The sequence below is a fragment of the Hippopotamus amphibius genome, chromosome 13 (assembly GCF_030028045.1).
Source record: "Hippopotamus amphibius kiboko isolate mHipAmp2 chromosome 13, mHipAmp2.hap2, whole genome shotgun sequence".
NCBI lineage: Eukaryota > Metazoa > Chordata > Mammalia > Artiodactyla > Hippopotamidae > Hippopotamus > Hippopotamus amphibius.
In genome coordinates this window covers 61,018,796-61,046,671 of record NC_080198.1, presented here as the reverse complement: position 1 = coordinate 61,046,671, position 27,876 = coordinate 61,018,796, and the positions used below count along the sequence as shown (strand labels likewise).

The window sequence follows — 27,876 nt, the reverse complement described above, 5'->3', positions numbered from 1 at the left end:
TGTCCATAGAACACTGTTTATTTCAAGTTCAAAGCACAAAATTACTCATTTTTCTTAACAGACTGCATAATTTTTACTGCATGAATATTTAGGGTTTCTCTATTCACAAGTGTAGATTTACTACTTAACTTTAGGCTCAAATGATTCATATATATCAGTTTACTGCAGAGGACATGTACTTTAACAAATCTCTTTAGAAAATATCTTACATAAAAACACACACAGCATTTATCAACACTTTTCAGTTGCTGCAACCAGTCTTCAGCAAAGATTTGGCTGAAGTTCATCATTTTCTACAAAACATTCCAAGACTGAATACAATAGAATGTAGTATTTTACATACTTTAGCTTATTATTGCAGTTAAAAGTTCCCCTTTCTTTGATGGCTTCTGCATATATTATACTCATAAAGCAGGAGGAGAATTCTTTTCTCTAACTGGTGACGTACTAAATAAAATTGTCTTTTTGGTATAACCTGTCTCCAATTAAGAACCTAAATAGTCATGATGAAATCAAATATTGGACATTATAGGGGTTTTAGGAAGAGCTTTTTCAAACTAACAACAGAAGAATTTAATACCTATCAGTATAATATCCTTTATTGTTTTGTGTTCAATAACTACCACCTGGAATGCTATTACTTCTAGGATAATCAGTTGGCATCAAAATAGAAAATAAAAATATGTACATTTTAATATATCAGTTCTTACCTGAATAATCTCAGATCTCTTGAGAATGTTCCACAAAGTGGAATTTCTTCCTAAAGTTACAGTGAATGTGGTACAATGTGTACAATTTGGTTAACCAGTGCCTGCCATTCATGTCTAAGATTTTTCCTTATCTTGAATCAAGTACACAATCTCCACTACCATATCATAATGCACTGGCTTACAGTTTGTATATAAAGTCCAACTCAAGCTTATTTTGGTTTATTGTACATGCTTTATTAAAACGGTATGGGTATTTACAGTATCTGCAGAGTCCCTTCCAAGGCGCTCTCACACACACTCAGACACACCCATACGACATCCATACTACGGCTCCATGCACCCACACCAGTGAGATGTGAGAGTCAAGACTCCTAAAATTGGGCATCTGTTAGGGGATAGAGTTGTTGATTTCTTTTTCAATCTTTTTCTGAAAAGAGAAAAGCATGGGGGAATGCATTTGGCCATTACAATGCTAATTAAGTTTGTGTATATTAACATATATGGCAGTAACACTGAATATTCCTTTTACATTCTATATACACAGAATGACATCAAGGTTTTGCGGTCAACAGAATATTCCAACTTCAGTCTCAATGCTGCTTGTAGTGACTTCTGAATTCACATAGGGGCTTTCCCTAAAAATAATTCAAGTCCATGTAAGTGAAATAAGGCACAATTAATATTGATTTGATCTAGGGGAAGGAAAGGGATAAAAACTAGTTTCAAATGATGCTACAGTTGGGCAATTAGCTTTGACTTAAATCCACCAGAAATCCCTTCTTCTAAGTTCCAAAGATTTCGCAGAAATAAAGTTTTTTTTCTTTTCCCTGACAAAACCCAAAAAGAAAAGCTTGGGAATTCACGTTTTAATGTTTCAGTAGCCTTAACTACTCAAACTGGTGTGCACCCCCACCTCTCCTGCCCAGGCCTCCTCCTTTTCACTGCTGAAACAAAACCACAGCACGGGAAACAGGAATTCCTTGCTGTCCTTCTGAGGAGATTTGTACACTTAAGTAGCAAATACATTTCAGGTTGTCTTTGATTTAAAAAAAAAAGGGGGGGGGGGGGCGGGGAGAAAAAAAGGAGAAAATAATCTTGTGACTTTCTTGCTCTTTAAAAAATCCTTGTCTCCTCCTTTTCAGGATGAAGAAGCCCCACCAGACATTACAGACAACTGCAACAAATAAGTCTGGCAGCATAAATAATGTCTAGTATTTGAATCTTCATAGTGAGACTCATTTAGCTTGTACAAACAGTCTGTTGAATGTTTTTTGCAGCAGGTGAACCAAACCCAAAGACGCTGGACATTCTGTGAAAGGGAGTAAGAATTGCAGTTCTGAAGGCCCCTGACTTTGGTTGTTTACAAAGTTCAATCCTGTTTATTGTGATCCTTGGTATCTTCTTCATCTGTATATTCTGACGGTTCTTCCCCTGGTTTTAGGAGTCTGCCTACATAATCATATTTTTCTGAAAGATACATCAAAAGAAAATCAGTAGTGATTAAATTTGTTTCACTATTCCATTACACATCAGGGAAGCTGTATGCTTCTTTTAGAGTCATGTAGAACAAGATAAGTTTTTCCTATTGTCTACTTTGTCCAGTCTTTGTACTCATGTAAGGCTTGAACAAAAGAAAATGGGATCAGGGAACTTACAAAGCTTGGGAATTGTGCTTTGCAGGAGAGTGTTCCATACAACAAATCTTAATCAAGAACATTGCATCAGAATGACTTGGAGATCTTTTTAAAAAATATGCATCTCCATCTTAGAGTCACCCATGCCAGGCTCTTGGAATAAGTCTGAGGACATGTACTTTGAAACCGGTTTAACTCTAATGTGCACTGTGAGTCTCAGAATAGTTCTTTAAATTTTAATAGCCCAAAGTATTGTAATTAAATAAATAAGTTGGCAATGTAGGGCATTTCCAACAGTTAGAAGACCATAAAAAAGTTAATGGTGACTTTCTTGGGGCTGAGGAAGTAGGGAGAAGAGTACATGAGGTGGAAAATCACATGGAAAGTAGATCCAACCAGGAAATATCCTTGGGGAGAAAACATGACACATGCTAGTAGTCCCTAAGAAAACAAACCAAATGAGGAGATGAAAATTCACGTGTTACTTATTATCCTGTGTTCTTTGAGGTCCAGGTTATGTGGCCCCTAGTACATTACTGTTCTTTCTCCTATCAAACTCTCTTCTTTAGATCTCTGTTACACTGTTTGCTTTTATGTTACCAGGTGTTTAATTTAGAACATGTATGTCCAAGGTGATAACATATTTAGTCATTTCTTGGTCAACACTATGAACCTAGTTTAAGTGAATTAACTGACAAACCAAGAGGATAAGACAGGAGGACTGCTTTGTACAGTGGAACCAGTACAAGTGCCAAGAAGCCAGAAGAACTATTCCAAGGGATCCATAGGTCACATAAATAGCAGTCCAGACTGCTCACAAAGGCAGTAAAAATTGATGTCATGAGCATATAATGAAGGAGGATGGTATTTTTCCTTCATGGTTTGAAGGTTAAGATCAAGAAAACCATAATTCAGTTTTAAATATAAGCCTACGTTTAAAAAACTATACCTTAATGGAAAAGACTTATAAGACTAAAGGTGTCACGATTTTTGTAAAATTTCTGTAAATTTTATAGTTGTAACAAGTCAGTTTTTAAATATGGATTTTATAAGTAATAAGCACATGTAACAATCACTTTGACAGTTAGCTATGTTTATCATCAAATAATTACGGCAATGAAAACAGATATCCTTAGGCTCTTAAAGAGTAATGAAATAATATGCACTTTCTTTGGCTATAAATTTAATATTTGCAAAGAACCCAACAAAATGAAAGTACCTTTAAACTGCATTTCCCATTCTCGAACACTCTCCATCTGCACGGCATTCAAATCTGAGAGGTCATCATATTCATCTTTGAGGGCATCTTTGTCTAGGCAAAATGTCGCCAGTCCTCTGGAGGCATCCCTACCAGCAAATATTCCATATGGACCCGCTGGGAAAAAAAAATAAATCATTTAGATCATCTAACACTATTTTAGAATGTCTGAAAGGAAAAAGTCAAAAGAAACCTCATGACTCTTATTTGGTACACAGCCTTAATTTCAAAACATGCACAGACACTAAATGGGATAATAAGGAGAAATTTCTTAGAAATCCAACTTTTGACCAAACTAAAGCTTTTCACTGAAAATTTAAATTTCAATTACTTCGGGCATTCAAAAACTTGTGTTCAAAGATGAACAGTGTGAGGTATTAGAGAAAAGAGGAAACTTGAACAGTTGGGTTTGGAAGCCAGTTTTCTTGAGGAGAAATGATGCCTTACCAATTCCTCTTAAGTAGTTGTGGCATCCAAAAACAATCAACAGAATACTGGCTGGATATGCATACGGCTATGAGGAACAGTTCTTTTAACTGACACAAAATGATTGGTATTTTGTGTAAAGAATCAGGAACCACCTTGTCCAGGGAGGAATGGCTCACAGAAGTGAGCCATTCCCAAAGTCTCTTCTTGAAAGCAGCAACTGTCTTGCACATCCCTGTATCCTCAGTGCCTCCCACAGTGACCAACATAAAGCAGGAACACAGTAAACTCATACTAACAGACAGAAATCCAAACAACCTGATTTTCTATGTCAAGAATTTGGTTACATAAATTATAGTACATTACTTTAATGAAATAGTACACAGCTATCAAAAAGAATGAGGTAACTCTGTATGTACAGACACAGAAAGAAGACCATGATATGGTAACTGAATAAAGCAATTCAGCAGATACATGGCATGATTCACTTTGAATTGAAAAAAGACACACACGTATGCACATTTCACCCATGCTTGTATACGTATGAGAAAACACGAGGAAGAATACAGACCAAGTACTTTATAGCAGCAACATGTCTGGGGAATGAAGAGGAAAATTTTACTTCATATATAACAGAATATTTTCTAATGAGAAGTACACAAGTAGAAAAAAAAGGAAATTCCCTGATTTTTAAATGAGCAAAATAATGATTATACCCATATTCATATTTGAAAGCATTTAGGAAATTGAAGATTATGTGTCAGAAAAGCATCTGTATCTTTAAGTACAGAATTCAAAAATTTACTTAAATAGATGAAAATTTAAACATTTATGAACATTAATTTGAATTAAGAAAGCACTGTACCATAAAGTTCACTGGATGTAGGAAAACTCATTCTCTAAAAGTTTATTGCATGGAACAAAAAAGTGGTCTTAGCAATAAATTTAAAAAAGTAGCATTATTAGGTATTAATATAGTAACATGAAAATAAAGGTAATACTTCCAATAAAATACTTTTTCCTGCTTTCCCATTCTTAAGTACTTTCCATATTGCTACTTAATATTAGGTGACTATCACAATTATCATTTAATGGTTACATATTTTCCCACTGAATGGATATACCTATAATTTATTTAATCATTCTGATATTAATATAAACTTAGGCTACCATTTTATACTTTTAAATTTATCTTCTATATAAGAAAATGGGACACTATTTACAACTGGCCAACATTTGTAACTTTCAAACTGACATTCAAAAAGGTATGATTGTTTAAGAAATTTAATACTATTTCTATTTACAGAGTAAAACCTGAAGTTCTTTAATTGGAGTTAATTATTTTGGAGAAAATTCTCCAAAATGTTTGGAGAAGCATTAACTTTTTTTCAAAATTTAAGTATAGTTAATTTACAATGCTACATTAGCTTCAAGTGTACAGCAAAGTAATTCAGATATAATATATATGCATATATTTTAATTTCTTTTCCATTATAAGTTATTACAAGATACTGAGTATAGTTCCCTGTGCTATACAGTAGGTCCTTGTTGTTTATCTATTTTATATATAGTAGTGTGTATATGTTAATACCAAACTCCTAATTTATTCCCCCCCATCCCCTTTGGTAACCATAAATTTGTTTTCTATGTCTGAGTCTGTTTCTTTTGTAAATAAGTTAATTTGTATCATTTTTTAAGATTTCACATATAATATGACATTTGTCTTTCTCTGACTTACTTCACTTATGATAATCTCTAGGTCCAACCATGCTGCTATAAATGGCATTATTTCATTCTTTTTCATGAGAAACATTAACTTTTGAAATTTTTTGGCCATGCCACCTGGCTTGCAGGACCCTGACCAGGGACTGAATTCCAGCCCTGGCAGTGAAAGCACCGAGTTCTAACAACTGGACTGCCAGGGAATACCCACCATTAACTTTTAAAACTAAGGAAGGACAGTCCCTAAGGAAAGAAAAGAAGTCCACCTTAAAGCAGTTGTGTTTTTCTGTGGTATAATTCCACGTGTGTTGTGGCAATGACTGTTTTCAGGAGATGGAGAATACACACACACACACACACACACACATATATACACAAACATATACGTGTATATATAGAACTAATGTTTTCCTTTCTTAGGAAAAAACAATGACAAAAAAAAAATCTATCAACATAGCCTCTTAATGCTGACTGGACCAATGCTTACACACTTAAAACAGTGACGAATCAAACACACAAAAGGAAAAATAAAAATGATCAAGGCTATAAAAATCTACAAATGTAAAATGAGAATTTCACCTTTCAGGAGAATTTCCTAGCAATCTCACTTTCCTCTCTCACAGTATTGCAAAGTGGAAGGGACAGTTTTTGCCCTCCCTACTTGGCAGATGAATAGAAGCAGAGGCATTCAGTGACTTGCCTAAAATTACTGACAGAACTGAGAACTAATATTTTCACTTTTCTAACTACCCCAAACATAGCATATCTTGAGAAAAGACACAAAGGACCCATAAACCCAAAGATGGAGTGACAACCCTGAAAACTGGAGCATTTCACTAATCACAAAATTTCAGGGGAATGGCTATTTTAGAATATCTGTTAAATTAAAATGGGAGAGCATTAACAAAAAAACTGTAGAAACCAACAGCTTTTCTTAGCATTGTGTTACAATATTTACCTCCCTGGCCTACAAAAGTCAATCTACTTCAGGATACTTCAGACATCAACCTTAAAACATATCCAAATGGTAAATAGGAGAGAAGAAAAGATGATCACTATAAAAATAGGAGCATAAAATCCTCCACCTTTGAGTATTTTAATATATATACAAGTGTATTCTTTAGTAAAATTGTCTGCCAACTTCCCTAAGAGGGAATGATGTTCTTTTTTTGGTTTGGCTAACTTAGTAAGGGTGAACTTGAGTCAACAGTTAATAATCCAAGACTAATTCTAGATGAAATGATGTTTTGTTAACTCTTGAAAAGAAAAGAATGATTCAGTGATTAACATATTTCCCCACTCTTTATATTAAGTTGTCCTCTCCACATGTTTCGAATTTCCCTCAGGAAGCATTTAATTTCTGAAAAGGTTTTTTTTAAAAACAGTTTTCTTTACTTTTTCCTATAAGACCATAAAGAATGTAATATTAAGAACTAGAGCTGGAAAAGGATAAGTTGCTCAGAGAAAGGAGGATTTGCGGTCCAGTTAAAGTATATTCCTCTGTATCCCTAACACAATCAGAACCATATCTGAGAAGTCAGTACATACCTCCCCTTTCCACTAACCTCTTACATAACAGACCTGTATGTTACTGGGTCTAATATTTTGAGAATTACTCTTGGCTATCCATAGTACTATAACAGAGAGCTACCTAAGGAGAGCAAATTTTAAATGGTATTAGGTCTTTTGGTATGGTATAATTTACAAAAAAGCCAAAAAAGGCCAGCTTATATAAACTAATCAGAGTGTTTTGGTTAAGGCTCATTTAGATATTAACATTTCAATAGTAACTAAGAGAATTATACTCTTGCTTTATCAGAGACTAAAATACAATGCTGCTACAAAACCAGATTTACAATTTCAAGAAAATTCTTGCTACAAAAAATGAACCCAATTATTTAGCCAAGACAGATTCTCCTAAATGTACTTCTATAACAAATATTCTAGGACATCATCTTAAAGATAAATGTTATTTCCATGGTATTGTTAAATATGCCAAAATGACATTATACTAGTTAGAATTCAGATTTCATTAAGTTTTAATAGTTAACACAACTTATGATACAGATTTTTAAAGTTAAAAAATCAATAAAGTTACTAGTTCTTGTATCCTGAAACTGCTTACTTTAATACAATCAAACACAATGGGGTGACATTTTTGAAAAGGTAACAAACATACAGTTATTGTAAAACAATGTTTTAAAGAATAATTTAATGAGCAAAAAATTTCAAGAGGAAGTAAATAAAATATCTAAAATATGTAACAGATAATTTTGTGACAATCAGGGTGATTATGTACCTACGAGTGTGAGTCAAAAATTATCCACACTCTGGCTGTAGAATTTATTTTAATTAACTTTCAGGAAAGACAAATACATCATTTCTCGACATACTCTCCTTGCTCTTCAATACACTTTGTCCATTTGTCAACAAGCTTTCATATTCCCTCATTAAAAAATGTTTCAGGCTGAGCTGCGAGCCACAAATGCACCACTGTCTTCACTTCTTCATCAGAAATGAACCTTCGTCCTCGTAGGTCTCCTCTCAGGGGACCAAACAGGTGAGAGTCCAATGGAGCAAGATGAGGACTATACGGTAGATGCTTTGACACCTCAAAGCAAAGTTTTTGCAGAGTGTTCACAGTGTGGGCAGAAGTGTGTGGACGTGCATTGTCATGCAAGATCACAATGCCCTGGACAGAAAACTCAAATATAGCTAGCATGCAAGCCATTCTGTTGGCTTGCATACATATTTCATTTTATATATTACAAATATATTTATTTGTATTTATATAAATTACAGTAAATGACAAAAAAAAAATCACAACGCCCTAGGATACATTCCTCCATGTTTAACCCAAAGTTAAGGCTTCAGCACAAACTTTTCGAAACCTAAGTCTGACATGGATTATTTCATAGGCAGAGCCATGGCTGATTTGCAAATGATTTGCCACATAATCCACTGTCACTCGTCTATTCGACAGTCATTTCACGTGTACGCTCAATGTTGTCATCAGCCAAGGATGGGCATCTGGCTCCTTCTTGATGGCTGACACTTGTGCAACCTTCCTTGAACTTCTCTATCCATTCATACACACTTCTTCGTGACAAAACACTTTCTCCATACTGCACACAAAGTCTTCGATAAATAATGGCACCAGGTACACCCTCAGACCACAAAAAACAAATCACTGCATGCTGCTCTTTTGTGCAAATCACAAGTAGGGCATCCATTTTTGTTCGCACCGCAACTACAAATGAACTGAGGTAACATGTTCACACCTGCACAGCAGTGACTGAGGAGACAGTAGCCTTGAATGAAAAGCGCTGACAGGACAGTGTGGCCAACAGAAGTTTTAATATAACCAGAGTGCAGATAATTTTTGACTCATCCTTGTACATTAGTATTTAGGAAGAGGAGAAATTCCAGAATGAATGTTTTAGTTATTTCCATGGTATAAAAATCATAGCTCTGAGAGACAAACTTTAATTCATCAAAGTTTATAAACAGCCGTTCTCTGGCATGATTTGACAATAGTCTTCTGTGATTATTAAAGTAAGTTTAAAAAAATCTAATACTTGGTATTGAGTAATTTATTCCAAATAAGGTTATAAGGGGCCTAGGAACAAATGAAACAATATGTAAAAGTGACTAAATGAAATCCAAGTAATAGAAATTATTTTTTTATAATTAGTTCTAGGAACTCCCAGGACGTTTAGAAAGAAGGTAGCATGGTAACATTAGAAGAATACCTCTTAAGAATCCGATACCTGGGTTCCAGGCCACACCCTACATGTGACATTGGGCAAATTTTACATGCCTAGAATTGAAGGTCAAACTAGATAATCTCTTGACTACTATAATTCTAAGAGGAAGTGAAAACTCAACCTTGCTTCTAAAATTCAAACTAGAAGGCTCTCAGCAATACTGTGGGTTGAGCTAGTGGACTTGGCCCCAGGGCTCATGGCTGGGGTGGGGGCAGGGAATACTGAAAAATTAAAACCCCAGGCGTGTGTGGTTTGTGGGCGTGGGGCCTGAGTTTACCTAGCCCAGATAGAACGAGAATTCTAAGGTGAAAAAATATAGCATGGATTTAAATATCTGTTGGAATTTAACAAGCAGTAATGGTAATACAGCAAGTATTGGGAAAAAGAAATTGTTCTATGAATGGTGTTGGGATAACTGAACAGCCTTCTGTAAGAAAACATAAACAAATATTGGATGCCTACTTCACATCTTAAAACAAAATAAACTCCAAATGGAACTAACAAACCCAAACCATAAAGTATTAAGAAACTATAGATTTTTAAAATTTATTTATTTATTTATTTATTTATTTAATTGGCTGTGTTGGGTCTTTTTTGCTGTGCACGGGCTTTCTTTAGTTGCGGTGAGTGGGGGCTACTCTTCATTGTTGTGCGCGGGCTCCTCATTGCTGTGGCGTCTCTTGTTGTGGAGCACAGGCTCTAGGTGCGTGGGCATCAGTAGTTGCAGCACATGGGCTCAACAGCTGTGGCTCACGGGCTCTAAAGCGCAGGTTCAACAGTTGTGGCGCACGGGCTTAGTTGCTCCGCGGCATGTGGGATCTTCCTGGAGCAGGGAGCGAACCCATGTCCCCTGCATTGGCAGGCAGATTCTTAATCACTGCACCACTTAGGAAGCCCCAAGAAACTACAGATTCTTAAAAATAATCTTTAAGTGCAAAAAAGCTTTAAGTATGATACAAAACCCAGCAGTCATAAAATAGTCATGATCGAAAAAATGTGGTAAAAAATATATGAACAGATAACTTGTAGGCAAGGAAATATGACTCAAATTTTTGAAGATGTCCAATCTCACTGAGAAATGTAAATTAAAATAATATTGAAATACTATTTTAACTTTTCAGACTGACAAAGACCAAAAAGTTTAATATCACATTTTTGGCAAGAGGGTGAGAAATAGGCATTTTCATGTGAGTGTAAATTGGTCCAAGGTCTCTGGAGGGCGATTCAAAAATAAGTACCCAAGTTGAAAATATCCATACCCTAAGACTCAGTAATTTTACTTCTAGGAATTTATTTACAGATAATTATGATTTTACTCACATGTTTAAAATGATGGGTACATGAATATTTAGAGCAGTACCAGGTAATAACAAGAGATTGGAAACAAATGTTCATTAAAAGTAGACATTCATATAATAAAACTTATGCACACATTCAAAAGAATGAAATGGTTCTCTTTAAACTGATATGAAAGACTCTCAATATATTAAAATTTTGTTAAAGGTTTGTATAGTATGCTACAATTAGTGCATGGGAGGGGAGTCCATGTCCACATCCTTTCAATAGCTCTGGAACAAGACTCAAATACTCAGACTTGTTCCTCACCTCTGGGGCGGGGAGGGGGGGGGGGAGACACGGGGAGGGGGGGTTATGGTGGCTGGGTTGTGGGAAGGAGACTTGTTTTCACTATATACCCTTTAAAATTTTTCTATCTTGAGCATGTATTGCCTAATAAAAAAAGGTGTTTTTTTAAAAAATACTTCCATTAAGCCCTATTTTGAGGTATACCCCAAACCACTCCACAGGGAGACTTCTACAACCCAGGGCTCATGGAACATCACAGAAAATATTCAAGAAACAAAAAGACAGCATTTGCTAAAGATAAATTTATAATACAAGTTATAACTACATGAAGAAACAAACTACCATGGAGGAGTGAGCACACAGAACAGATATGAGAAATGGTATCCCAAGAATAAGATAACAGAATCAGATTAAAGAGCTATAGTATATTTGCTTAAAATTAAGAAATTAAAAGATGAATCATAAAGAAAGAGTAAGAGACATGAAGGATGGAATAAAAAGTTAATGTGTATCTATTAAGAATTCCAGAAGAAGTAATAAAGAGAATGGGGGAGACAATAACTGAAGAGATAATGGGCTTGAATTTTCTAAAATAAATGAATGACACATATCCTCAGATTTTAGTAGAGGCTGGCACATGGTAAAAAACAGTACTGAAGATCTGAGGTAAAGCAACAGTTAATGCACAATTTTATATCCTACATCTATACTATTATTCCTGAGTGAGGACAGACAGCGACAGAATTTTTTTCTACCAATGAAAAAAACTACAGGGACACACCTCACGAAAATGAAAACTGAACCCTGAACGAAGGAATGAGATGCAAGAAATGACAGTGAATATAAAGAAAATGGTAACTATATTGGAAAATTTAAATGAAGGCTGACTATTAAAAAAAGTTAATAATTTAACCAATTCAGGGGTAGAGTTTAAACAACTACAGTAAAACTAGAAGTCTAATAGTAATAACATAGAAAATGGAATGGGGGAGGGATTAGAGTTACTGCTTTCTAACCAGGGCCACAGCATATGGCTGGGTACCATACAACTCCAGGGGACACCACTTACATTTGCATACATGATAGTTTTGTATATTTAGTATTAAGAAATAGTCTGTCAAATGGCAGTAAACTATAAAGAGACAGTTCTTTCTAATTCATACAAACATGTTTGGTTAACATTCTTATATTGTTCAGAAGGATAGTGTCTATAGCAAAAACCTAAGGTAAAAAAATCTTATCACCAAAAGAATAGAAATAGAATGCATGCATCCAAATCAGTAGGGGAGATATGTAACAGAAAGAGACTCATAGACATGGAGAACAGACTTGTGGCCGCCAAGGGGTGGGTGGAGTGGGGAAGGGATGGATTGGGAGTATGGGGTGAGCAGATGCAAACTAGTATATAGAGAATGGATAAATAGGGTCCTACTGTAAAGCTCAGGGAACAACTATATTCAATACCCTGTGATAAACCACAATGGAAAAGAATATGAAAAAGAATGTATATGTATGTATAACTGAAACACTTTGCTGTATAGTAGAAATTAATATAACATTGTAAATCAACTATACTTCAATAAAATAAAGTTTTAAAAAAATCAGTAGGGGAGAAAAAGTGGAAAGAAGAAAAATCAATCTGAGAAGAAAAAAGGTGGGAAAAAGGGCAAAGAAAAGTATGACAGAAAAATTACTTAGTGAGATGGTAGAAATAAATCTAAACATACTAGTAGTGACAAAAATATAAACTGATTAAACTAAGTTGTTAAAAGACAGTATTGATATTAAACTTAATGGAAAAAAAATTCAGCTGTATGTTATTTATAAGGAAAAAATAAAACACAGGTAGGTTAAAAGCAAAAGGATGGAAAAAGAAACACTGAGATAACACTAATCAAATGAGGCCTGAAGTCAAATCTGAAAATCAGTATGGGTGATAAGGATGTTTCTTTCTCTGTGCAATATGAGTTAGAGATCTACTGCTTAGATAGCTTCAAAACACTGATACACCCAATCTTTGTAAGGTTGGTTACTTCAGGTTTTTGCTTAAGTATCAATCCCTATCTTCTTGACCAACCAATATAAATAAGGTAACTTTCTTAACCATCCAATCTAAAGTCCTATGTTATCCTCTATTATATAGCCTACTAATTTCTTTCACATCATATTTAATTACAGATTATAACCATGTATTGAATGCTTACCAACTGTATTCTTCAACAGACCATAAACTCCATGAGGGTAGAGAAGCAAATGTTTTGAAGACTCTGAGAACTCTCATTTCTCAAAACATCTTATCTAGGCAACAATGTAATGAAATCCAGGCAATTTCTTCTTAGAATTTAAAAGTGGAGATGAAATCCTGTATTAAAGATCTTGAGACCAGATGCTGGCTCTGAGACAGCGGTTATTTAGTGACGTCTGTCACAAGTATGTGGGGAGGAGTGATCTGTGTCACATTGTTCAAAGAACTATTAAAATAATTTGAATGGCTAACTCCAGATGTTACTAAATCTACTCCTTACCTCCAACTTGAATAACACCTGCCGGTCTCACACATGCTTAAAGCTATCCTTTTATACTTTGTGTTAGTATATAATACAAATACAATTCCCTCATAGATTAAAAACAAAGGAATGATGTTGAACTCGGCAGAGCCAACCAAGTAGGTACTGTAGAAATTGCTAGTATAAATTTGAGCAGGGTATCAAAATTCAGCAGAAAACTTAGCTGATCCCTTTATCCAACTGGCAGGTAATGAATGGTAGGTAATGAATGTGTATGGGCATTAGACGACACAGACCAAGCTGGCTTCAAAGCAAGAAGCTAGGATAAGAGCTGGGTAGTGTCAATAGGACATTCGTGAAGGAACAGGTTTGTTTATATGCTGCAACTCTTGCTTAAGCTGCAATTTTGCAAAATACAAATAAAATTAACATATTGAACATAAAGTTAAAAAAGGAGGAAAAACACATGAAAGGTATATGTGCTCCTTTCCCTGACCTCCTAAATATCAGGCATCTCCTGGGTACTTTGTGTATATGATTCCTTTTTCTTTCCAGTGGAATTTAAATGGTATGTTGGGAGAAAACACAGCTTTGGTATATGTCAAAGAATGCTCTACATGGAATAAGGGGGAAGTTATATATCTAAGTATCAGAAACACGGATAAACTACTAGAAAGGTCAGTTGTATTATTTCTTGCCATTCTAAAGAATAAAAAACAGTTTTGGTAGAGTTCCACTGCAGTAATAATGCATCAAATTATTTAAAATTATACTATCTGTTGGAGTCTTCCTCATCTATTATGACTCTGGAAACGTGAAATTATATTTTGACACAGTGGAAAGGGATAGTTAGACTGGGTTTGACTTCTTGCTTGGCCACTTACTAGATATATGACTTTGGGCAAAATCTCTCTGAGTTTCAGTTTCCACATTTGTAAAATGGGAACATTACTTATCTCCTAAGGCCATCTGAAAATTAAGTGAGATAATAAGCCCCAAATGGAGTTTCCTCCTTCTACTCTGACCTCTAGAATCAATGCTGTTGATCTGAACTCAATGGGAAGATGGAAATGCTCTACAAAGTGCACCGTCTAGTATGGTAGCCATGTGGCTACTGAGCACTTGAAACATGGCTAGTGTGACTGAGGAACTCAATTTTTAATTACATTTGATTTTAATTAATTTAAATTTAAAAAGCCACACGTGGCTTGTGGTTACATATCAAACAGCACAACATAAAGCCATGACGTGTGTTTCTTTGAGGTTTTAAATTTTTATGGGAACCAGGAGAGGGTATAAAAAACAACAGCAGCGAGATTCTCTAAGTTTATCCCAGAATGTAGTTTACTTGAAATAGAGTAGATAGGCTTTGTGGTCAAATGTATCTGGATTTGAATACCATGCCTGTGTGACCCAAGCCAATTAACCCCAAATTACTAAACCTCAGGCTTCCCATCTTAAGGACAGGAATACTCACTAACCTCACTGAAACACTGTGCAGATGACAAATTAATGGATTTGATGTAGTAGCTGCTTAACAAATCTGGTTCCTTTCTCCTCCCATATTCACTGTTTGTTACATGACCACTTTCCGCACACGCTGGCCAAGTGCCTGAACCGTTACTAAATTTAATATTGACGAATGTAGTTAATGCCAACTGTTTGCCAACATGTGTTTACTCCACTAAACTAAACTGCCAATATTTATTTGTTAAGAACCCAAACTTTAAAAATGTATGACTGAAAAGAAAAATATCTTCAACACAGAAAAAGCCTCACAAAACAATCTTTTAACTCTAAAACTATTATTGAGAATGGGAGTAGATAGTGGCGAGGCATAGAAACTAGGTTTTCTGGCTCCCTTAGCTCACCCTTTCCAGCTACTAAGAGTCTCAGACAAGGATTTTTACTTCTGAGTTATTCTGCTACAAAATTGCTTAACTGATTTGAGGACAAAAATAAAAAAAATTAAAACCAAAACAACTTATGTGTGTTTCATAGCCAGAAATTTGGCTTCAAAAACTTTTGGGAAGTGTTGGATCTTCTCTTAAACGTGAAATATATTCCAAGTCCCTAAGATGATCTGGCTACCTTTAAGGTTCCTTTCAATAATAAACTACTCCAAGTATCTCTATTAGGTTGTTAATTGATAACTACTTAGAATGAAACAGCTGAATATCACTCTCAGCTTGTTCATCAGGACCTGGAAATCAGTGGAAGCTAACCTAAAACTCACTTCTCCATTGTTATCTGAGGAACGCCCTCACTGGCTGAAGCCACACAAAGGCTATCTACATTATAACTATGACTCTTATCTTAACCTTAAAATTTCTGTTGCAGAACATTTACCACTGGATGCTGCCAAACTGTTCTATGGCTGTTTCTCCTCGCTATTTTCAGATAGTGGCAAGGCATAATGTGTGAGGACTGATATGCTTTTTTGCACTAATACCTTGGTTGCTTCATTGTCAGTTTAGATAGGGGCTACAAAGGCACAGTTTTTAGTTTGGGTAAGCTCTATATTAAAATCCTAAACCTGTACACAATTTGTAATCACTGAACACATACACTGCGTAAATCCTTGACTAAAAAAAAAACTAATTTGGTCTGTCCATTTAAAAACTGTACTTTGGCCCTACTGTCTTATCCCCCATGCTCATAAGTAAACAACAACAAAAAATTAACTATTTCAGATGATATGAGTAGGTAGACAACTGGTTTTCATTTTTATACTACGAGAAGCAAGTGCTCTATACTATCTGTGACCTGGCTGGATTGAATGTACCGTAAATATATACACAAAATACAAGGAACTAAGAAAGAAATAGTTCAACGTGTAGAATCTCCAATTTCTTATGTCTAATCCAATTAACAAACAACAAACCAAAGCACTTCCAAAATATCTTCCAGCCACTAAGCACAGAAATCTAAGTATGTATTTGCAAGTGTCAATAAATCTCATGGACTAAAAGATTAAAGAAGAAACCAACTTGTTTTTAGACTTGCCAACCCCCTTGACTTTAAGACTTGGATGTACTCTTCTGAATAACAGGTCACTCTAGGTCTCTAATTTTATTTACTTTTATTGTAGTCACTTTTTTAAAATTTAGAATAACTACACAACCAGAAGGTACAATGTTGCTCAGTTTTATGGCATACCAACAGGTTCCATGAGTCTGAACTGAAGTTTACTAACACAATCTGAAATGTATGCTATAACTACACTGTAAAAGAAGGGTTTCTAAACCAACCACCCTACGTACACAGTTCTCTGAAAGTAAAGTTTTAAAAACCTTTAACTTGCAGAACTGGTGCATGGGGGTATGAATTTATAACTGTTTCAGGTTTTTTCTCCTCAGTGAAAATAAAGTAAGTCATAATCAACGTGTAATGTGAATACCTGCCTTCCTACTACAGAAAAAAAAAAAAAAAAAAAGGGAAAAAGAAAGAAACCGGGCAGGCACGCCTGCTGGGTATATGAGCTCCACCCCCAAAACTCTGGGCAAATACCCTTGCCAGTATTTATTAGGATCTGCATTCAGGATTGCCTCGTCCCACATGTACTGTTATTCTTGGAAAGCATCTTCGTACCAAAACCGGTTTAAAAAAAAAAAAAAAGAGTCGAGGTGTTGGTTCTATGGCAGAACTTTATAGATTAGAGGGTTGGGACTTGGAACTACGTGTACCTAAACGTGGCCTTATGGGGAGCAGTAGAGGGAGAAGGGGAGCTCAGTGGCGCGCACACACACACACACACAAAAGAGTAAAGAAAGGAAAGCTGTGAAGTACAGGGCCTAAAACTTTAGATCCCTACTTTAGAAATCGTCCTTCTCTCCTGCCCCCAACGATCCCAGCAATCAGAAAGCTCAGGAAAGGGTGAGGGCTAGCGTGACTGGCGACAACTAAAAGGATTTTGAAAAATTCAGCACAAGAGGAGCAACAGGATAGGAAAGAAATGAAAGCTGACAGCTGGTTCCTGGGGCGACACTGGGGCCCCGACATCTGGGGGTAAACGCCGGAGGGGCCCGCAGCTGGGGCGTGGGGGGGGGGGGTCGGGCCGTCTCAGGTGCGGCAGACAAGGCGCGGGGATCCAGATGTCGAGAAGACTGGCAAACTAACCCAGTGCCCAGGGGCCTCCCATCAGAAGAGGGTCGCGCTTGAGCTGCAGGGGGTCCTCCCCCTCCCCTTCCAACTCCTCCTCACCCGGGCCGTAGAACTTGCTGCCTTTGGTCACGTCGAAGACTTTCCCATTGACCGCAAGCAGGATGCGCGGGTTGCGAGACCCGTCGTACTGGCGCAGCTGCTCCAAGCTGAAGTCCCGCTTCTTCATACGAGGCAGAGAAGCGGCGGGGCTCTCCTCGCCCGCCCCGGCCCCGGCGCCCAGACCCCGCCGCCCCCAGCGCACCCACAGCCGGTAGGCCCCCAGCAGCACCAGCGCCACCAGCGCCACGTTCAGCAGCATCTCCCCGCCCCCCGTCAGAAGCGCCACCGCAGCTGCCGACCAGCCGCCCCCTTCTGCTGCTGCTCCCGCGCCGCCCGGGCTCTCGCTGCTACCGTCGCTGCTGCTCTCGCTGCCACTCCCCAGGGTGCCTAAATTCACGTCCCCATCTCCAGCCGCCATCACTGCCCGCCAGCGCCTTCCTCCTCCTCCCCGCCCCCTGCCCTCCCCAACCCCACGGCCGGCCCCGCCCCTGTGGGGCCTCCCAGCCAATAGCGTGAGGGCAGGGGGCGGGGTCACGCCGGCTCCCGATTGGGTGTTGACGCGGTAACGTTGTCTTGGATCTCTCCCTCCCCCTCCCTTCTTTTGCAGGCCGCGCTTGTGTGCGACGCCCCGCCCACCTCGCCCCACACTTCCCAGCTCTCGCGCGTTGCCTCTTCTAGTTGAAGTAGAAGAGGGGGGCGGGTCTGAAGAAAAGATGCTGCGCCGGCCGCGCGCGCGCATGGGCGGGGCGAGACTACGGCGCGTGCGCGGGTTCCGGGGCGCCACGCGCTCCCCTTTCCTCTGCAACCCCGTTGGGAGGCACGCTCCGCCCAGTCCGCTCGCAGTGCGCGTGCGCCTGGGGACGTCTTTCGCCTTCCCTAGGCTGGGTTCTCGTCCGTGGACTCCCGCCTCTAAGCTCTTGCTCGGTCCGAGAGCTTCACGTGCGCTGAGGGCGGCTGCTGAGGCGGCACCCTCCCTTACGCCTTTGCGAGGGCGCGGGCTGATGACTAATTGGAGGCCGCGACGTAGTTTTAACTGCTTTCGCACATTGAAGAGAGGCGTCTCTTTCTCCCCTGGGCGCCGTGGCGCCTGTCCCGAAGCCAGGAGCGTGGGCGCGTAGGCAGAGCTACAGCCCAGAAGTTTTGGCGACGAGCTGGAGTCGCCTGGCGCGGAGAGAGTGCGCGGGTCCCGCACTGGGATTGTTTGGCAGAAGGAATCTACGTGCTGTCCGCGCCACTCCCTAGTGGTCTTGGCCAAGGCTGCTCTTGTAGAATTTTATTTCAGATTTTAGACTAAAGGTGTCTTTTTTTTCCCTTAAAGCGCACTCAGGGCGAGAGGGAAGTGGATAGGTTGAGATGGTCCTTTTATTCGCTTATTCAGCTTTATTTACAGTTTCTTTTCATCTACCTGGGTCTTGTAGAGTCTTTTAGTCTCTCGAGTCCTCAAAATTCCTGCGTAAATGTCACCTCTGAAACCTCATTCTGAGCCCCTCATCTCACGCTCTCAACGCGTTTGAAGTGCCCCCTCTCCACCTGGTCTGTTTTGTGTCGCTACCCTCCGCACCCCCTCCCCCCCGCTGTGAACTACCCTTGTGAATGAAGGTGTATCAAGGGAGTAACAGTTTTCGTTTAATCTTGAGGAACTGTGGGGTGCAGGAGAGACGCGGGCTAGCAGTGGGGGCGTGTGGTGTGCTAATTAGGGAAGCAGCAGGCGGTCCATGTTGGCTGTAAGTACTGAGGAGGAGCAACGTCTGGAAAACTAAGATTGTCATCTTTGGTATCCAGGGATAGGCTTGGACTTCATATTGCGGGTTTTGGAGGAGCTTCTGAAGATGTTGAAGTGACAGCATCAAAAGACATCTGTAGTGAGATTATCTACTAGGGTTGGTATGAAAGATTGGAGTGGGGAAAAGGATGGGAAACCAGTTAGTAGGCTACCGTATTCGTGCAAGAAGTAAGGGAAGTAAGGGGACGCAGAACTAATGGCAGCATTAGAGCGGGGGTCTGCAAGCTTTTCTTTAAAGGGCCTAACAATATTTTAGGTGTTCTCTGCATAATTACTCAACTGTGTCTTCTAGTGAGAAAGCAGGCATAGATAATACTTAAAGGAATGAGCTGGCTGTGTTCCAATAAAACTTTATGTATGGACAATGAAATTTTAATTTCATATAATTTTAGATATCAGATAGTCTTTTAACTTTTTTTTTTTTTTTTTTTTTGCCGTGCTGCACAGCACGGGGGATCTTAGTTTGATCCCAGGGATTGAACTCAGGCTCCCTGCATTGGGAGCATGGAGTCTTAACCACTGGACCACCAGGGAAGTCCCCTTAACATTTTTTTCAATCATTTAAAAATGTAAAAAAATTATTATTATTATTTTATTTTACTTTCCAGAGGTACAGAAACAGCCTACAGGCCACAGATTGCTGATCCCTGCTTTAGAGGTATTTTCTTGAGGCAGAGTGAACAAGATTTAATTGGGAGTAAGTGACCATGTATAGTCTGTCCTCCTCCAATCTAGAATACTTTTCGAAGTGAAATGGGGCACTGTTAATTACAGTGGGAGGATAGAAGTAAAATCAGATTGTCCTAAATGAACACTGAGTGGTTATCCTAAGGTTAATAGTTAAAGAGAAGTCAAAATTGCTTTAGTATCTGGTAAAAGGAAATGGAGTTGCCAGTGATGGAGACAGGGAGCTTGGGAAGAAGATGGTTTTAGGGTGAAGGTGGCTGTAGCAGTCCACGTTGTCATATGGTTGGGACAACAAGCAGGAAGAAATCACCCCAGAGGCTTCATAGCAGTCCACTCCTTTTATTTACCAGGATTGGGTTGCTAGCTAGTCCCTAAAGCAGTAACTGACAAGGAACATGGGATTACCATGATTGGTTAGTATTTTTCTGGCTTTTGACAGTTCTTATACAGGACTGTGGCATGCATTGCTGGACATTTAGCATCTCTGGTGACTTCCTACTAAATGTCAATAGCAACCCCAGGCATTGTGACACCAAAAAAAAAAAAATTTCTCTTCCCCTCCATCCCACACACACTCTCAAGAGAGATGATACTGGTTAAGAACTACTGGCTTAGACAAATCAGGATTTACCTTGGAACTAAACTGTGTATAGTTTTCTTTTTCCTAATTGGTTTGGAGGGGAGAGGGGAATTAAGCAGTATTGAAGTTCTGTTGACAAGGAAGTAGGATGGGGAATTGTGGGTAGGTAACTAACATTGTCTGCCATGAGAATTAAACATTTTCTTTTATATCCTTGATAAAATAAATATCTCAGTTTCACACTTGAAGTCTCCTCCCTTTTTTTTTTTAGTCTCCCTCCCCTCCGCAGGGAAAAATCTCTTCCAGTAGGATACTCTTTTTTTAAATACTGATGTAACTTTCAGATTGGTGGCCTCTCTGTATACTGATTTCCTTTACTCAGATACCTATCTCCAGTGATGTTCAGCTATCTCAGAAACTCAGTTGGCACTCAGAGGCCTCCATAAATCCACAAATGGCTTTCCTGCCTTTCCCTTCCCAACGTAGCCCATTGCTTACTGATTGACTTATCATCTCTGTGGAGGATGTACCTCTCTAGGCCTGACCCTTCTCTGGGAGGTATTAGTACTAATAAAGGTTTCCATTTCTTTTCTCACACAGGTAGCCAACTTGTATTTTGCTACTCCTTTGAACTCAGCATGGCCATTGAAATGTGATTGACATGATCTTTGTCACTTGTGAGCAAAAGCGTTAAGAACCTGTGCACAATTTCTCATGCTCTTACCTTTTGGCACAGTGATGGAATGTGTTAGATTTCTATTGCTGCAATAGCAGACCATCTCAAACCTTAGTAACTTAAAACCATAACCATTTTATTATCTGCAATAGTTTTGTGGGTTGAATGGGCTAATGGGCAGTTGTCTAATCTTGCTTGGGGTCTCTCGTGGTTTCTGCCAGGTATTGTTGGGCCAGAGTAATCTGGAGGCTTGATGGGGATGCTAGAATGGCTGAGCCTTTCTTTTTCCAGTGTTGTTCCAGGGCCTCACTTCACATGGCTTCTCCTGCAGAGTAGCCTGACTTCTTACATGGTGGCTTAGGACTCTTCAAAACCGCAAAAGCAAAATCTCCTGGGTCATTGTAAGACTTAGGCTTGGAAATAACACATTCTATTGGTTAAAGCAGTCACAGGGCCAGCTCAGTTTCAAGGGGGAGGGGAAATAAAGTCACCTCTTGATGGGGATTGAGGAGAAGAGTAGCAAAGAATTTGTGGCCTTATTTAATCTACCACTCTGACATAGTTCGTAATGGTGGCTGCTTCCATCAGCCAGGGTCCTAGAGTCAGGACAAAGTGGAAAAGAGTGCTTAGTTAACACACATGGTTGTATGAGTGAGAAATACATTTCTGCTGTGCTAAGTCACTGAGATATTGGAGGTTGTTTGGTAGCAAATCTATACTAATACAAAAATTGGTACCGGAAGTAGGGCACTGCTGTAACAGAAACCTAAAATAGTTGGCGTTGACACATAGGACTATGTTACAAATGTTAGTGGTTGGTTGTTAGCATCCAGCTCTGATTCACTTAGGAATCTCTCAACAAGCATAGCTTAGAAATTTGAGCTCAGTAAATATTTCTTTATATAAGAGAGACTGTTTTCTTGAAATTCTGTTCTATTTCTCTGTTTTAGGGGAAAACACTTCTTTCCCACATCAGATGTTTCTTGAAGTATGGAGGGGGTGCCACTGACATAACACTCGATACCTTATTTCAGCACTTCTAGCAAGTTTCCGGATGTGTAAGTTTGGCATGTGCAGCCCACCTTCTTCCTCTCTCCTTTCTCATGGGAGCCAGGCCGCCCACAGAAAGTATGCTTTCTACTCTGTTGCTTTATACCACAAGTTTCACAGGGGTCTGTCCATGCCAGGGGAGGCCTGCCCAGGCCAAGGGAGGCTTGGAGTAAGCTTAACAGGATAGGCGCTCTGGGGGAAGGGGAGCTTCAGGCTTGGGAGCTAAGTTCACTGCCAAGGAGTGATAAAATCTTCCCTGGTTGTTTGAACTTTAGTTCACAAGAGCAAGAGTGTTAACAAGTTGGACGTTAATTATTTTGGACTTTAACATGAAGTCGGTACTGATTACTTTGGGATATAATTCAGAAGGAAAAGATAATGTAAGTTTTGAACTTTTCATTTCTTGCTGGAAAATTCATATCGGAAGGGGGTCAAAATCAGATCGCGGGCATCTTTTTGGCTCTTAATTTTTAGAGTATTTTTATGTTGTCATTTGATCTTCTTTTAGAACTTCTGATAATGTTGGACAAGGTAGTGGGAGATAATTTGAGGTGGCAATAGAACAGGTTGTGAATTTTAGTCTTGGGTACAGAATAGCATGGGAGCTGATTTAACTGATGTATTGTTCTGACCCATTCAGGGCATTCTGGGACAAAACCTACACTTTACCAGTGGCCCCACGAGATTCCACAAAAGAGGTGAAATTGGTATTGAACTGGCCCTGTGAAGATGGGCGCAGGACTACTCTAATTGACTGTTGACTTCTTACCCAAAGGGGCTAACCACATCCCAAGGTGATCTCAGTGGGTAAGCTGAACTGGTTAAGGCAATGGTCTTCATACATTTTTACTGACATACCACCCAAAATAATTTTTAGGTTAACATGTTACATTTTTTGTTCTTAGTTGCAAAAGGTGATTTCTGGTGTAATGTAAATTTGAATATTTTAAAGTAAAAAGGGTTATATCACTTAAAAATTCATTTAATGAGGGACTTCTGTGGTGGTCCAGTGGGTAAGACTCTGCACTCCCAATGCAGGGGCCCTGGATTCGAACATTGGTTAGGGAACTAGATCCCACATGCTACAACTAAAAGTTCACATGCCGCACTAAGAAGTCCACATGTTGCAACTAAGACCCAGTGCAGCCTAAATAAATATTTTATAAAAAAATGCATTTCATGGAATTAAATCCCAGAGAAATTGAATACTCACCATCATCCATATTTATAGAAATTTTACATTACTTTTTCCCTTTTTGAATTTGTATTTTTATTCTACTTCCCCACAGAAGTCTTAAAAATATATTTTATGCTCAAATGTATTTTATTGCATACCCTGTCATTCTTTTTGGCAATTAAAAAATTGTTTATAATTTTAAAAAATTTCTGCCACCAAAAGGTTCTAAGTGCCAAAAATATCTTTTGGATTGCATTGTTATTATAATTATTAGTAGTAATACATAATTGACCTTTACATTACAAATTTTTCCAAACAATTAAAGAGAACTAAAATTTTATTGGAAATATGTCTCTTAATGAAATGGATGAAGCTCCCCCTCTCCAGTTAGTTTATGAATATAATTTTCTGCTAGGACACAGAATAAGAAAACATGTTGTAGGACTATTAGCTGCAGGGCTTACAAAAGATGAATAAATGATTGTTGTTCAATGCATTATTTACAATAGAAAATTATACATCTAAATCTAAGTTTGTTACATAAAAGAAATGAATAATGAGGTGAGAAATGGTTAACAAATAATAATGAGCAGAAGTGTTTGGGTAAAAAAATGGGTATAGACTTACTATGTTAAATAATTTTCAGGTAAAAACTAGTGAAAATATCTTCCCCCATGAGTCTGAATAGTTGTTCAAAAATTACTACAAAACATTAATGTATCTCTGATATATGTTCCTTTTACATGTAACATTGATCTGTTGGAAGGAAATCTGAAATTTTTTAACATCCTTTTTTCTTGAAATATGCAGTTGAGACACAGGAGAATGACACCAAGTTTTCTCTCGTTACTGAGCAGATCTGTCTTATAACTGACTGGTATTTCCCAGAATGTTTTCCACAGATCTTCCATTTTAGAATTCTGAGAGAGATATGTAGAGCATGAAACTTTACTGTGTTTGTTACCCATGTGGAATAGGGCTCAACCTCCTTCAGTATTTCTTTCTGCTGTCTCAGCAGTATTCTTTGACAACATCAGGAAGTGGAAGAGGAAATGGCATTAGGCAAAAACGATCATAATTCCTGCCACCCTGCTCTACAAGATATCTGAACTCAGAACACCCCAACACAGACCAAAATACCCAACTTCTAGCACCATGCTTTTCTCTTAATAGAAATGTATTTAAGATAAGGAAAGCCAGGAAATCCTCCTGCTACTTATAATGCATTGATTAAATTAAATATTGACATCAATATTTAGAACTGTTCCTATGTATGGTACCTTAGAGGCTCTTTGCACATGGGAGCAATTTGTCATAGTAAAATCTGGGATGAATGAGAGGATGCCTGTCTTTTTTTTTTTTTTTTAATTTTATTTACTTATTTATTATTTTTTGGGGAGTACACCAAGTTCAATCATCTGTTTTTATACACATATCCCCGTATTCCCTCCCTTCCTTGACTCCCCCCCCCTCGAGTCCCCCCCACCCTCCCCGTCCCAGTCCTCTAAGGCATCTTCCATCCTCGAGTTGAACTCCCTTTGTTATACAACAACTTCCCACTGGCTATCTGTTTTACAGTTGGTAGTATATATATGTCTGTGCTACTAGAAGCCAGTCTTTACTCCTTTGAATCAAGTATCAACATTGCCCCAAGTTATACTAGAGTTTTACTTCATATGTGATTAGTTTTCTGCAGCTTCCAAACAGTGCTAGCTCTAGTGGGGAGACTCAGAAATGTTGCATCCTGAACTGTGGGAACTGACTAGGTATCCTAATGATAAGAATTTTAAGAAAACACTATACTAATATATTGATTAAAAAAAAACTGTGTAATTGGGAATTAAATCCTATCCCATGAAAACATCTTTAATAATAAGAGCAAACCTGATATATTTTATCTATGCCATCTTGCCTCCAGCGTCAGCTTTATCAGGAAGAGTGATAGTTCTCAGCTGTCTACTCTTTTTTCCTATTTTTTTAAGTAAATTTATTTATTTATTTATTGGCGGTGTTGACTCTTCATTGCTGCGCGCGGACTCTCTCTAATTGTGGTGAGCGGGGGCTACCCTTTGTTGCAGTGTGCAGGTTTCTCATTGCAGTGGCTCCTCTTGTTGCGGAACACGGGCTCTAAGCATGCAGGCTTCAGTGGTTGTGGCACGCGGGCTCTAGAGTGCAGGCTCAGCAGTTGTGGCGCATGAGCTTAGTTGTTCCGCAGCATGTGAGATCTTCCCGGACCAGGGCTCGAACCCATGTTCCCTGCATTGGCAGGTGGATTCTTAACCACTGTGCCACCAGGGAAGTCCCCTTTTTCCTATTTTTCGGTTGGCTCACAACTTGGTAGGAAGAGGGATGTGGTTTCTTGAGTCCCCTAAACATTCTCAGTCCTTAACAGTGCTGTACATATTAACACGACAGATACTACTGTGAATTTTCCTATGTTTTTTTAGCCATGAAATTACATTCAATCTTGCCTGTTTTTTTTTTTTCTAATAATATTTTGTGTATACTTCATAGATTTGTACATGGTAGTGAGTGTAGTTTGTTTTCAAAATGTTATTTCTAAAGGACTGTTACTGGGCAATATATAAAACATCAGAAGAGTTAAATTCAGGAGAAAGAATTGCTCCATAGCCTTAAAAAGTTAGGTCTTCAAGACACATTGTTGCCAGAGTTTCATAGAATGTGAATGAATACATTAAGGGGTTACTCTAAGGAGATTAGGCTTGCCATTGTTTCTTCCTGTGCTGTGAGTTTCTTGGTGGGCTGAGCCTTTTAACATTCATGAAACAATGATATAAAATATGGCCTTCATATGAGAAAATAAGATTATAAAGCAAAATAAAGATGTGATAACTGTGACAGAAGCTCTGAGCCTATAGGTCTCTAATATTTCAAGGAAATGGCACTTTTTAAAGGGACACAAATCTTTGTTTTGTAAGCAATTTGGATCTTTAGAAAATGAGCTGCTTTTTAGATTGCAAAAAAAAAAAAAAAATCAGGAACTTAAAGCTTTAGTTTAATGCAGAATAAATTGTTCTTGAATCCTCTGTCATAAATTGGCGTGCATAATTCAAATATTGTCATACATTAGCAGAGATTTTGACTGGCTTTGACTTTGTTATGGTTACCAAAAGGAGGTTCTCCAGCAGAACACAGATTTTTATTGGCAGGCAGGTGCAGGAATTTCTGATGAGAAGAACCAAAAGATCACAACTCTGATTCTTCTTTTTCTCTTGCCTGTAACATCCAATCAAAGATCAAGCCCTATTGATCCTACCTTGAAAATATTATCCCAAATTTGACTGACCACTTCTCACCATGTCTACTGCTACCATCCTGGTACAAGCCATCAGCAGCTCTCATTTAGACCATGGCGATAGCCTCTTGTCTGGCTCCTGGATTTCCATTCTTGCCTTCCTAGAGTTCATTTTCAGTCATTAGCCATTTAACAATATAAATCAGACTATCACTTCCCTACCTATACTTCACTAATGTCTTTCGCTTGCAATTAGAATAAAATCCAAGCTCCTCATCATGGCCCTTATGATCTGTTCTACACCTACCCTCTGATTGCTCTTAACTCACATTCCTTGCTCATTATGCTCTAGCTGAACTGGTTTCTATCTTTCTTTGAATGCACCAAGCTCATTCCTACCTTCAAGATTTTGCATTTGCTCTTTTTCAGGCCTGGAATTCTCTGCCCCCAGATTTTCTCATGACTGATTCATTCTCATTAATTAGGTCGCAGCAAATGTCCATCCTTAAAAGAAGCCTTATCCTAACCACAGCTCTAAAGAGCTGTCACCCCTTCTCCCCAACTTTAATCATTTCCTGTCCTGCTTAATTGTTTTCACAGTATTTAGTAAAAGGTGAAAGATTTATACGATCTGAAGAGAAACCAGAGCATATTCACAGTATTTAGTACTGCCTGAAAGTATCTTATTTTTCACAAGTTTATTATCTATCCCTCTGCTAATCCCCACTAGAATGTGACTCCATGATGGGTAGGGCTCGTCTGTCTTGTTCCCTGTTATGTCCTCAGAGCTTGGAATGAAGGTTGCCATTTAGTGGGAGTTTATTACATATTTGTTGAATGAGTGAATGACTCAAGG

At 38.4% G+C, this 27,876-nt stretch overlaps 1 protein-coding gene and 1 long non-coding RNA gene across 2 annotated transcripts in view; one reads left to right on the top strand and one right to left on the bottom strand.

Moving 5' to 3' along the window:
• On the bottom strand, positions 1–18,699 carry PGRMC2 (progesterone receptor membrane component 2). The gene is made up of 3 exons (XM_057705817.1): positions 17,812–18,699; positions 3,564–3,719; positions 1–2,177 (listed from the first exon to the last, which is right to left on the bottom strand). The coding sequence occupies exons 1-3, from the start codon at positions 18,548–18,550 to the stop codon at positions 2,080–2,082; spliced, it is 993 nt and encodes a 330-aa protein (XP_057561800.1). The 5' UTR covers positions 18,551–18,699; the 3' UTR covers positions 1–2,079.
• The window catches only part of LOC130834854 (uncharacterized), a 23,610-nt gene continuing 14,427 nt past the window's right edge, over positions 18,694–27,876 (top strand). The window contains exons 1-3 of the long non-coding RNA XR_009048790.1: positions 18,694–19,107; positions 22,488–22,595; positions 23,228–23,394. This is a non-coding gene — a long non-coding RNA (uncharacterized LOC130834854). The remainder of the gene's footprint in view (positions 19,108–22,487; positions 22,596–23,227; positions 23,395–27,876) is intronic.

What these genes read in the sequence shown, in the direction of transcription:
- PGRMC2 (XM_057705817.1), bottom strand. Translation starts at nt 18,550, where the DNA reads ATGCGCGCGCGCGGCCGGCGCAGCATCTTTTCTTCAGACCCGCCCCCC. An exon ending in CAGCAAGTTCTACGGCCCGG is followed by an intron (nt 3,720 to 17,811) that starts GTGAGGAGGAGT and finishes TTTTTTTCCCAG; the next exon opens with CGGGTCCATATGGAATATTT. An exon ending in ATGGGAAATGCAGTTTAAAG is followed by an intron (nt 2,178 to 3,563) that starts GTACTTTCATTT and finishes TGTATCTTTCAG; the next exon opens with AAAAATATGATTATGTAGGC.